The 13,225-nt window shown below is 35.7% G+C and overlaps 1 protein-coding gene across 1 annotated transcript in view; it reads right to left on the minus strand.

Annotated features, from left to right (window-relative positions):
- The window catches only part of LOC150101461 (hypoxia-inducible factor 1-alpha-like), a 388,828-nt gene that overhangs the window by 8,347 nt on the left and 367,256 nt on the right, over window positions 1-13,225 (minus strand). The window contains exon 14 of the mRNA XM_090400802.1: window positions 8,325-8,428. Coding sequence (XP_090256928.1) covers window positions 8,325-8,428 — 104 coding nt within the window. The remainder of the gene's footprint in view (window positions 1-8,324; window positions 8,429-13,225) is intronic.

The raw sequence follows: 13,225 nt of genomic DNA on the forward strand, positions 1-13,225 counted from the left end.
GTTCCTTTTGAAAATTTCCGAAATATCGGAAATATTTATTAAAGTATAATTTTAATTTATATTCGAATCTACACTGTTCAATTCCCTAGGTGATTTAGAAATGCATAACCAACGTATAAGCCTGTCTACGAGAATATGATTATAATTATATATATATTATAATTATATTATATAATTAGCATGTTCCCATTAAAACAGGTTACATGCTGAACTACAAAGCTGGAAATTATGGTTAACTTAGAAGAATACTATCTTTGGTTCCCATGGTATCAGTTATTGAATTGGATAAATGTCAGCAATGGGAATCTTTGAAAAAATGTTTAAATGAGGTGGTATCTGAATGTATCGTTAGGGTTTGAAGAATAAATAAGTTGGGAAAGAAATAGATGTGCAACCTTAATAAGCAACAGATCCACAAGAAGAAGATGATGTGAAAAGAATATCATGAGAATAAGAGTGAGAGGAATTATGAAATATATAAAGTTCGGGCCAGAAGAGTACTAAGTATCATGCAGAAGCTAAATCGTAGTATGAAAAGAAATTGGCTATGCAAGCTAAAAGGCAATCCAAAACAATTTTATCATTATGCTGCAAGCAAAAGAAAGAATGAATGTTGAAGAATAACTTTATTGAATGTAGATGATACTGTGTTGTCAGAAGTTAATGAGATTATTCTCATTAACTTCTGACAACACAGTATGTAACATGGTGCCCAGTGCTACTGCTACATTGGGTGAAGAGTTAAAAGCACATGAAAATGAGTTTGAAGAGCTGTTACATAACCTGGATGAGAATTTGTCAATAGGGACAGATGGAATATCAGCACATTTGTTAGAGGAATGTTCAGCTGAATTGGCTAGGCCATTCACATATTTCTATAACTTGAGTCTCAGCTGAAGAATGATACCACAGGAATGCATGACAGTTCCACTGTAAAAGGGTGGTGCAAAAACTGATGTGTCTAACTACTGACCTATCAGTATTTTTGGTGTGGTAGTGAAGATTTTAGAAGCTGATAAGAATTCGCATACAGAAATGGGTAGACAAACAAGCTATACTCTGCAAGGAGCAGCATGATTTACTAAAGGAAGGTCATGTTTTAGCAGTTAGATCATGGGAATGGATATGCTATGATAATGTTGGATTTTGCTAAGGCATTTGATAGGATACCACACAAAAGACTGTTACACAAACTAGAGAACATAGGATTGGAATATAAACTCTTGACTTAGATCAGTGGATGACTGACAGACAGATATCAAAAAGTGATATATGGTAGGTGTGAATCTGCCAGATTTAAGGTGCTCAGGGGTGTACTTCAATGTTCAGTTTTAGGGCCATTCTTGTTCAATCTATACAATAATGACATTGGGAAGGGTTTAAGAGGATATGTGCAATTGTTTGCTGAAGATGCAAAGATAGGCAGTGCAATCAAGGATGCTACTGATATCCAGCACTCATAAATTGTTTTGAAAGGGCTGGAAATTTGGGCAATGAAAATGGCTGTCTTTATGCTTACTATTAGTAAGCATAAAGTTATGCACTTTGGCATGATGAGATTTCCAGTGGCATATTATATTAGAGGCATTATGCTACAAGAAACTGATGAGGCTAGGGAACTTGGTGTAATGGTGAATAGGAATATGAAGTTCAAAGGGTCACATAGCAAAAGTTGCAAATACAACTCAGAGGATGATTGCAATGCTGAAGTGAACCTTGACATGTAAGGATAAGGAAGTCATTTGTCTCTTTATAAGATTCTGATAAGACCACACCTGGATTACTGTGCATGGATTTGGTTGCATGGGTTCCAAGGAGATAAAGAAGCTGTGGAAATGGTGCAAAATACAGTTACAAAGATTATGTCCGGATTATGGGATTTAGATTATGAGGACAGAATGTGAGTGTGTGGATTACAGACTCTGGTTAACAGTTGAAAGAGGGGGTGATATGATAGAGGTCTATAAACTTTGGAATGGGTATTATAGGATAGTGTCTGATGAAATTTTTTGTTATATGAAGGTGGAGAGAGAACATGGGGGATCCACAGAAGTTAAGTTTGTTCACTGTCAAGAAAGGGGTAAGAGCTAGGTTTTTCACTCCTAGAGCAGTGAGTGAATGGAATAGTTCGCCTTTAGGGGTAGTGATTGCATCTAGTGTGAATGAATTTAAGAGAAGGTATGACAGATGGTTTGGATGATTTATAGCCTCCATTGATGAGTACTTGACTCTATGGAGGTCTCCGATGATGATGACGATAATAACAATTATGAGCATTAGAGAGACCTGGTTGACAGAAAAAAAATTATTCAGCTACATTGATAGACTGGAAGGGGCATTATATTTTCAAGGAGGATAAGAGGAATAGAACAGGACATGAGGAAGGGTCTTGCTGATGATAGGTGAAGAACTTCAACCAATGAAAATAGAAATTAAATATGATTTTAGGTCTGAGAGAGATAGCGTCAAATGAACTATCTGGTACAAGATAAAGACCAACAGGACAAAATATATTGTTCACTGCTGCTATAAAGAGTAAAGGGACCACGAGATACTATGAGAAAAATATATAAGTTGAGTTACTGCCCACCTGTGCTTTACATAATCACAAGACAGTCCAGACAGAATGCACGGAATAAAAACTTAGCAGAAATAATCAATTCTGTTTCAAGAGCAATGATTCATTCAAACACTGCTATTAACGAAGATTTAGCTGCAGCAATGTCTGAATATTCAGCAGATTAGGAGATAAAATAGGATTGGTTTAAAATGAATAAATGTCAAGAATTGAATTAAATCTGTTGGAATCACGAGTCAAGCTACTAGGATCATGAGGTCCATGTTTATGTTTGTTAACTGCATATGCTAATTGCTAGCCTACATTTTTTTATGGAAGCCAAAAATCCCTACTGCCACCTCTGCATGAGACCAGGTAAATGAGAAGACTGGCTTATGTGTTGGCAGTACATGTTAGTTTATTTCAATGGTATTGATTCACAACACAGAATGATAAGAAAATAATTAATATTTATTAACTTATTAGCTGATATTTTTCTTATTATATCCAGAGCTTATGTGTTGGCAGTACATGTTAGTTTATTTTAACAGTATTAATTCATAACACATTTCACTGGTATCATATACAGCGAACTGGATATAATACCAGTGAAATATCAGCTAACAAGTTAATAAATATTAATTATTTTCTTATCATTCCGTGTTGTGAATCAATGCTGTTAAAATAAACTAACATGAACCAGGTAATTCACCTTATGATGAAAGCTCTGGTAAATGTTTTTCACATGCTAAAAAGGATTCAAACCTGGATCTTTCTAGTTAATGCAAAAATGCAATCACATCCTCACAACAAAATGGTGAGATGTTCTTATTTATGTGGTCATGGAAGAAAGATCACAGAAGGATGATATGGGTTGTTAGAAATGTTATAGGCAGCCAATGCAGAGGATAAAGTACAGTGGGTGTCTTTATGTGAAAAATGCCTAATGTGAAACCACTTATCATGGCATCCATCATATTACATTTTACTTTTGGAACACAGTTGAAAAAAATTGCAGTCAAACCTGCTTGACCACGATTGAAGAGCTTTTCCTAGGTTATTCACCATATTCAATTTCAACAAAGTGATCTGGGAAATGAAATTAAGTCTTAACTCCAAGTTTTTTTATTTATTTTATGTACATATTCTTTTAGAATCTTCATCCTGTATCATTACAATAGCAGCATTTGGATAAATTTATTGGGGGGGGGGAGTCCCCATTACTCGCTGATCTCTGAATTCTCTTACTGCATTCTCTTACCTCTTTTCTTTTCTTTTGATCCTAATCAATTAATTATAGTAGATGAACCCTATTTAATAAACAATACTTACAGTATTTCATGCTGGTGAGTAATTTTATTCAAAGCCTGAGTGTGCATGGAATAGTGGAGGAGACTAAAGTAAGTGAGAAGAAGGTATGTGAGGAATTAAGTAAATGTGATGTAAAAAATTCCAGTTAAAATTAAGTGATTTGAAACAAATTAAATCTAATTGCTAATGAATGAACAACAGCACTGTGTTAAATTAATAAAAAAATTAATTAATTAAAAACAGGGGTAGGCACACTATTGTTGCAATTTATAAGGATGAGACTTTCCCGAATCTTGGTAATAAAGAGGCAATCATTCTAATTTAACTTTGGGCAATGTAAAAGTGCTTCAACACTATCCTTAAATAACTGTGCAAACTTAAACTCGCACCAATGTAAAAAGAAAGTATTGGATCATAGAATATCATGGTCGGTGTCCACTCCATGTTGAGCAAGGCTAGATTTTTCAGATTTATTGTTGATATAACATAAATGTTCTTGTAGTCTTTTTCAACAGAACATCCTGTTTGTCCAAAGTACAAGCAGAGGCACTCAGAATGAATTTGGTAAATGCCAGAGAGGGAGGGAAGGGCTGTTTATCTTTCATGGATTGTAACCAAGAGGAGATTCTGTTGATAGAGAAAAATGTAGAAACTAAATTATATCTTTTCAGGATCTTAGCAATCATCTCAGAAATGCCTGCAATGTATGGGATGGGGACTCGAAGTACAGGCTCGGGGTTCTTGGTGACAGACATGAAGTGAAGCCATTTTGTAGTAAGATACATTGGATGGTGCTAATTTTTGTTGGAGAGCTTGAGAATTGAAGCAGATAATGCACTCTGTTGAGCAAAGATTTGAAGATGCTCTATTTTGTTGAGATAGATGATGTGTGGAATCTTGTTGAATGTAGTGGCATGTGAAGGTAGGTTTACAGTGAACAGCAGTAGCAAGTATTCCAGAAGGGGTATGGGAAAGGAGGATGTCCAGGATGGCTAATTTTCCATCTTTTTCTTTTTTCATAGTGAAGTTGATGCATGGGTTAAAGCTGTTGATTTTGGTAAGTAGAGATTCTTCTGAATCTGGCCAGATGGCAAGGTTGGGACTGTATTGAAGAGAATAGGGATTCCTCAAGATGCTATAAGTAGAAATTGGCAAGTACAAGTGACTTCCCAGAGCAGTTCCTTCAATATGTTTGTAGAACTGGTTTCTGCAGATGAAATAGTCTGACATAGACAAAGTTGAACAGTTCAACTATGTCTGGAAGGAACTCCTCAGATAAAGAGTGTCAGTCAAAGGTGCAAACTATTTCCAAATTTCAGAAATCATATGCCTTGCCATCTCACATATATATGGTGCAGTACTAACTTATAAGTTTTGTATGAGATATTATAACCTGCCACCTATTTAGCCAGCCTGGTTGGCCAAGTGGTTAGCGTATCCACTCTCCAACCAAAAGGCTGAGGGTTCGAATCCCATTGTGGATGTTTGCGACTGTCTATGGAAATACAAGTGGTGGTATGGGCGGCAGATGGCACTGGTGTAGTTGCGGTTAGTTGTAGCGCAGGTGCCCTACCTTGATGAGTCTTTAGACTTGTTGGAGGTTCTATGTAATAATAATAATGTTTTAAGCAAGAACACTAGCAATAGAAATTCGAACTCCTAATTGTGACTCATTTTATTAATTATCAGGCAGCAAGACTCCACCCCCCAGTCTATGTGCTTTTAAGTCATTTTTTTTGGAACATAATTACAAAGAGGAAGGTATTTTGGTGAAAGCTGAGAAAGAGGTAATATACATGTGTACATCCTCACATTATTATACATTCCCTCCCTCACTTCAAATCGATACACTATTATAGTGCTTTAAAATCATTGTTTTTATATTTACTATATATCCCTTTGGTAATATACTGTATTGCCACTTCTATTTGCAAGTTTTACAGAACTTCCAGAAACAACCTGGAAGTTCTGTAAAACCTTGATTCTCCTTGATATCCTGACTAATCTCCTCGGCACATTTATCTGATAGGCTCCTGAAGTCTCAAACATATCCCCCCCCCCTTAGAGGTCTATAAATCAATTCACATGCTCTACAGTTCTATGAAAGTAGCACATAAAAATCCAATGATGAAGAACTGTATATCACCTTGGAAAATACACTGACAGTCTCAAAACATGTCTTATCACTCTTGAGAAGACTTTTGCTAGTGAAAATAATTTGACAGAAAGAACGCTCAAAGTGATTTGAAACAAGCACCTAGATAATGACAGACCTACAAATGAAAACACTAATACATTTTGTAACCTTACTGCAACTACAATTCACAACTCAACAGGAGCAGAAAACAAAAAAATATAATGCCATTATCATATTAACTTTCCAGAAGTGGATGTGACACTAGGGAAAACGTCAGGAAGCTCAAAAAATTATGCAACTTTAACTGTAGAAAAATTATCAGGTGCCACCATTCTCGACTCCTATGTGCACACACAGAGACAGAATAAACTTCTTGCATGGGTAAGAGACTTGTGATATGCAGTGAACAGATCCAAATTAATAATGGCTACAAATAGTAAATTCAAAGGTGCTCCATCCTCATCATGTATATAAGCCTGTCTCACTTTCACCCAGTGGGAACAAGGTTGATGATTACATTGATAACTAGAGGAAAAATGTCAAAACAGTGATAAAGCATGGATTATGGACTAGAAAAAAAGGAATGCCAGTGTAAAAATCAGTTGATACCAATAGCCACTGTGAAAATCAAAACTCAAACACTGCACAGGAAATGTGCTCAGTCCATGTGGTCAACAGCAAACCTCAAAGAGCCTTTGAAATCACTTCACAAATATATGCTGTCTCAGCTCCAACCTCAATAATACATAATGTTCATTTATATCTCTAGTCTGAAAAACTTCACCTGCTTTTCCTAACAAACTCAAACTGAAACTTCCTCAAGCACTACTCATCTCAACTTTCTTAATTACACTGATTCATTTTGACTCAAAGGTGGAATCTGTATATGTTCACTATGATATACCATGCCAAAGAGTATCCAACTTAGATTTTCTAATTCTGATCTCCTCTGGCTGAAAATCTCTCTACCCATTCTTTCAAGTTCATCCAGTTTCTATAATGCCACCTACCATTCCAAACCTTTTGATTTCCAAAATTTCATTAAATGTTGATATTCCTTACTCTAATTTTCCTAATAGCAAGGTCATTTTCCTCATGGATTTTAATATTCACAACACTAACTGGCTTTCCTTTTCCAGCTGCATGGATCAGGAAGGCAGAGATGCCAAGACATTTTCTATCACTAATGAACTTACAAAAATTGTTCATATACCTAATCAAATACCAGATAACCAACCACTCTCCAAATACCCTGGACCTCTTCCTTACTAGTGACCCTTTTAAGTACACTGTGAATGCTTTTTTGTCCTCCAGGTAATTCAGACCCATAACATAGTGCTGATTTCTTCGAACATAGAGTAACATGCATAACACACCCACATGTAGTTATGGTATTATAAAAATGCCAAGTGGGACAATCTTCACAAATTCCACACCTCATTCCCTTGGATGGGATACTATTTCTTCCAACCTGAACAAAGCTGTCGTAGCGCAATTGGAAGAACAATGGAACATTGCGCCCTTTGATTGGAAAAGACCTGGGGGTTTGATTCTTGTTGTGACGAGGGGAATCTTTATATGGGCTTTTTCAGTTGAAGGTGAGTTAGCTGATCTCATACAGTGGTAGCAGGTTTTTTTTCTCCTGGAAACTCAGGTTTTTCATTCCGCGTACAGACAAATCGGTCTTCAGAACACATGTAATTTACATGTGTTCTGAAGACAAAAAATACTATTGTTGGTGGTGATGATGGGTGATAGATGGCACTGATGGGTAGTAGTATTGTAGGTGGAGAATTAAGTAGTAGTGGAGAGGATGAGATTTATCTAGCGAAGTAGAGTAGTGTGCCCTCCCACGATGAGTCCTTGGACTCCCTGGAGGTGTCACGTAGTAATAATAGTAATATGTACTGAACACGTAACTGCAATAATCCTCACTGGTGTAGAGATATTTATTCCCTGTTCCACTCTAAACCCCCCCCACAACTAAACCTTGGTTCTCCAAAAGATGTGTCTGTATGGTCTGGAGAATCCCTAAAAGTTTAGGCAGAACCCTAGGATTCCATGAAACACATTTTAAGAAACACTGGTGTATGAGAGGAAGTAACTTGTGATACAGGGTATAAAATAGTATTCTGTAATTTAGGGATAGTCACTGAATAATTTTCAGTACAAATCAAGTTTTTTCAATTCATACAGGTTTAGACTAACTGGTATAGAATAGATACTATTTCTCCTACAAAATTCAATTGAATGTATTTAATGAAGTCTGGTAACTTAAAAAAAAAAGTTATGCATATACATATATATACATAAACTTACTTTTGTATCATATTTATTGCTTAAGCAGTGGTATCCATTGCTTGCATCTTCTCCATTGATTAGTAAATTTAGCAGAACACTGTCTTTCAAAGGAGCCTGGGCACCTAACAAAAACATCAAAATTTAGTATTGTGAGTGACATTTAAGTGTTTTCAGTGTATAGGGTCAATAATTAAATTATATGGAAGTGTTATCTTATGATTTCTTTTAAAGTAATACTTCCATTTACAATTAACTATAGTAAACTCTTGATTACCAGTTTGCTACTTATCTGACTTGCAGATTAACTGTATACTGTAACTCATAGTCCTTCCTCAGTCCCAAACTAATACTTCATCCATGTAATCACCTATAGTACAGTAGTAACCACTACAGTACAGTAGTAACATTTTTGCAACAGTGGTCAAGTATAAATGATTTTGAGTAGCATAACTCTACTAATCACTTAGTAAGAAGAGTCACGGGAACAGAAAAGTTATTAAAGTTAATCTGAACAGTAAATAGGATGACAAGTTTCTAAAAAAAAATGAATAGTGCATTGATTATGATTTGTAGAAATAGGAGTTACTTGATCAAAACAGAAATCCATTTTAGGACAAATCAAACATTCTTTACCAAAAATTTAAGTTTTTTCAGATTAGCAAATTCACTATTTTTAACCACTGTTTTCTACCTACATAGCTGTTTTTGGAATAGAGAACTATCTGAAGAAAATGGATATTTTTAGATTATCTGTGATTTTGGATTATTTGCAGCATTCTTATCATCATCAATATGGATAACTAAGAATCTAATGTACTATATTTTTTAAAATATGAAAACTGTTTTCAATTACCTTCATCTGTTGGGTGTGCAAAAGAGAAAGGAAAAGATTATAAAAGCCTCAAATCTTGGTTAGTATGCATCTCAAAAAGATAGGCAGGAAGAGACCCCTATTTTATTTTTTCAGGTTGAGGTCTATAAACGTAATTTTTTGTTATTGATAAACTTTTTTTTTATATATATATATAGGTATACAACTCAGATTATGGTTTGTAGTGTGCACAGCTGATTTGGTTCAATTTGCTGACTCACTGTAAAATACCTTCTCAATACTGGAAGCTGTCTACAGAACTGTTAAACTACAGAAACTCATGTATTCAAAAGAGACAACTATCCAAAAAAAGTCTTAATGGGGAAAAAATCTTTTTCCCATGCCATTTGAGTCTGCTGATGGCATTCAGGCTCTTCTAGTCCATATGATGAACTGTTTAAAAGGTAGCAAGAATCCGATGTAACTTTTATTGTCGCACCTGATCAATGCCTGTCTGGTGTGCAGAACATATATAGCCTGTTTAGCCAAGGTTTAGAAATTTAAAAGAACAGGAAATTGTAAAAATCTCTGTATATTCAAATTAAGAGAGCCTTGGCTAAACTTGAGCAGATAAGCATTTTTTTTGTGAGGGATGTGCATTGATATGCAGATTGTATTACATTAAAATTTTACTGTTATATGACCCATGGATTATGGTTATTGCTCCTAATAAAGTGTTTACTGTCATGTTTATTGTTAAGTTAGATATTGGATTTAATGCAGTTCTAATTTCTTTGTAATGTTAATTTCCTTGCAGCATTTTTTTTTTTTTAAATGCTTCTGTAGCTTCGAATTTTTGAGGATCACTACTCAGAGTAGATAGTGTCTTGGTGAGAGTGGGAATTGATGGTGTCACAAATATGTATTGCTGTTTCAGTAGACAAAATTAGGTGACCAACTAGGAGATGGTTTATGGTTTATTAAACTATTCAGGAAGGAAGGGTTTCTTTCATCTTTTCTGTGGGGGAGGGGGGGAGGGGCACACATGTTGGTGTTTATAGTGAGTTAACTATGAAATGTGATCATACTCGAGGCTGTGGGACCCAATCACAATAATGTCATCACTATATCAATGCAAAACCTTTGGTTCAAATGCAAGAAATTAGCATTCTGTTCAGAGATTGCAATGTTGATGGGTAGAGAAGGCAATAATAGAAAATCTTCATGTTGGAGGTTTAATGGAATATTTACAGCACTAGGAAGGGATTAAAACTGATTTTAATGCTTCCAATATTTCGTCTCAGTCACTGTGACATATTCAGTGATTACAAATAACTTGTAACATATACTCAAATACAACACAATACTAAGTTAAACACGTGGGTGACTCTAAAGTCTTATCTAGGTGGTGCACCCTCTATGGGCATTTATAGGTGGTCTAGGATGTAAAGTGGGATCTCTGATAATTAATATTTCCCAAATTTTGGGAACTTTTATGCAACCATATTTATTTAAATTCAGTTGATTTCTGAGTGCTGCCACATATTCTAAAAACAGTCTTTCTTTTTTGAATTTACTATGGAGTATAGTGGTATTTTTCCAGGAGATCCTATAGGTTGTATCCAAAACATGGTCTGCAAGGCCAAATTGACCACAGTCATGATAACAGATATATGATTTGTCTTCTTCTAAACGGATAATTGTTGATCTACCTATCTGTCCGAAATAAGACAGCTTGCAGGAACAGGGTACTTAATACATCCTCTGTCCAAAAAGAAACCGAACTTTTGATAGAAAATAAAACACAGGCCAATTATATTCAAATCATTTATTTCAATCAATATACTCTCCCTCAGCTTCGATACAGTGTTAGGCAGGTAGTTAATTCATTAAATGAGTTTTATATATTAGTTTTTGGGATACTGTTGAGGATCGTGGTCACTGCCACTTGAACGTTTTCAATAGTGTCGTATCACTTTCCTTTCATCGGCAAATGAAGTCAAGGAGAAAGAAGTCACAGGGTGCTAAATCAGGTGAATATGGTAAGTGATCCAACACACAAACTTGGTTTTTGCTCAAAAACTGTCTCACAATATTCGAACGATGAAATGGTGCATTATCGTGCAAAAGTGACCAGCTGCCTGCATCACAATATTCATGCCGTACATGATGAATTCTTGCTATCAATCACTTCAAAACTTTGAGATTAAACTCACCATTGACCGTTTGGCCAGGCAGAACGAATTCTTTGTGGATAATACTCTTGGAATCTTAGAAACAAATCAGCATTGTCTTTACTTTTGACTTCTCCAAGCGACTTTTTTTCGGATACCCCTCTTCTGGTGGTCTCCACTCAGCACTCTGGCACTTTGTTTCGGGCTCATACTCAAAACACCACATTTTGTAACGATCGTTTCAAGGAAGTTTGAGTCCTTACAAGCGGTTTTAATGGGGTCCTTGCAGTGTTCAATTCGATACTATTTTGGTCGTCGGTGAACTTGTGGGGAACAAATTGCAAATTCAATTTATGAAGGTCAAAATGTTGTGCACAGTTGATTTTGGAATCCCCAATTCATCTTCATCAATCTCACGGACGATTTCCAGTTTTCTTTGATGAAATCATACACTTTTTTGATGTTAACTTTGCTCAGTCCAGTTTTTGGACGACCCGGCTTTTTTGTCGTCCTCAAGTGTCTCACAACCACTTTGAAATCGCTTAAACCACTTGTAAACTTAAAGTATGGGATAAGCATTCATCACTGTATGCTTTTTGAAGCATTTGATGCATTCCGATAAAACTTTTACCAAGTTTAACACAAAAGTCAATCACAGCTCTGTTTGAAACTCATTTTCCGACCGTTTGTCAAAACACACTGTCACTCTTGGTACTATAACTCGGCTTCTAATGAAACAAATGTCATAAACAGTTGACACAACACTAATGATGGTTGTTGCTGCTTTCGACAACAAAAAGATACAAGTGGCACCACTAGTTTCTTCTATTTTTGAAAAGTTCGGTTTCTTTTTGGACAGAGAGTGTATACTCCAGGCACTGAGAGAGGAGGAAAGATTAAAAGTACAGAGTGTGAGCAATATCACTTTCTAGAGATGAACAAATGGTGATTTTTACATATTATCGTTGGTAGCACCCTATAGTCATGTTCAGTAAGTTTGGTGAATCATCCACTGCAGGTAGCACTTGCAGTTGACTCCCTGCACATCCATCTCAGTATGATATCACTGATTATTGACTTGGTATGGCCAATTTGCTGAACAGATAGACCTGTAACATGACATCCTATCACAACGTCTCTTTAAAACTCCATCAGTTCCCTTCTCGCAGCCATTTCACCCAGATGCAGTTGCATTGATCTGGGAGCACCACACTCCTCCAATTTATACTGGCTACAAACACGTGACTCATCACATGGTATGATGCATTTTGCCCATAAGCAGTGTATATGTATCCCCCCCACACACACATATACTCACTCACTCTCCATTTATGGTTATTTCTCCTGTAATAAAGCATTTACTGTCATGTTTATTGTTAAGTTAGATATTGGATTTAACATGGTTCTAATTTCTTTGTTATATACATCACTTCTGAAAGTTAATTTTGAAGAGCAAACAAAATGAGAGCTGTGCTATATGCTGTATCTACTCCAAAAATCAGAAAAATATGCTCAGTTTGGGTATGTTTAATTATTTGGTTTATATTAAACTGAGGTTTCACTATAACATGGTAGTTGTTTCTGTAATTTTTTTAAAAATGAATTCTGATCACCATAATCATGAAGGATATTATTATTATGGTGTCTCCATGGAGTCAGAAGCCTCATCATGGGAGACTCTAAATTGACACATTATTCACACAATACCAATCATACTTCTTAAACACATTCATAGATGAAGCACTCACAACCACCTTTGGCAATGCATTCCACACATTTACACCCTCCATGCAAAAAATCTAGTCCCAACACTCTTGTTAACCACACTCTTACACAATTTCCAGGAATGACCCGTCGTTCTCTCTCTCTTCGTGGGCTGTAACAGAAAAAAGTCATCAGTATCAATCCTATATTTTTATAGGATTGATACTGAT

This window comes from Typopeltis vanoorti, chromosome 11 (genome assembly GCF_054136105.1).
Source record: "Typopeltis vanoorti isolate ZY-2024b chromosome 11, IOZ_Tvanoo_1.0, whole genome shotgun sequence".
NCBI lineage: Eukaryota > Metazoa > Arthropoda > Arachnida > Uropygi > Thelyphonidae > Typopeltis > Typopeltis vanoorti.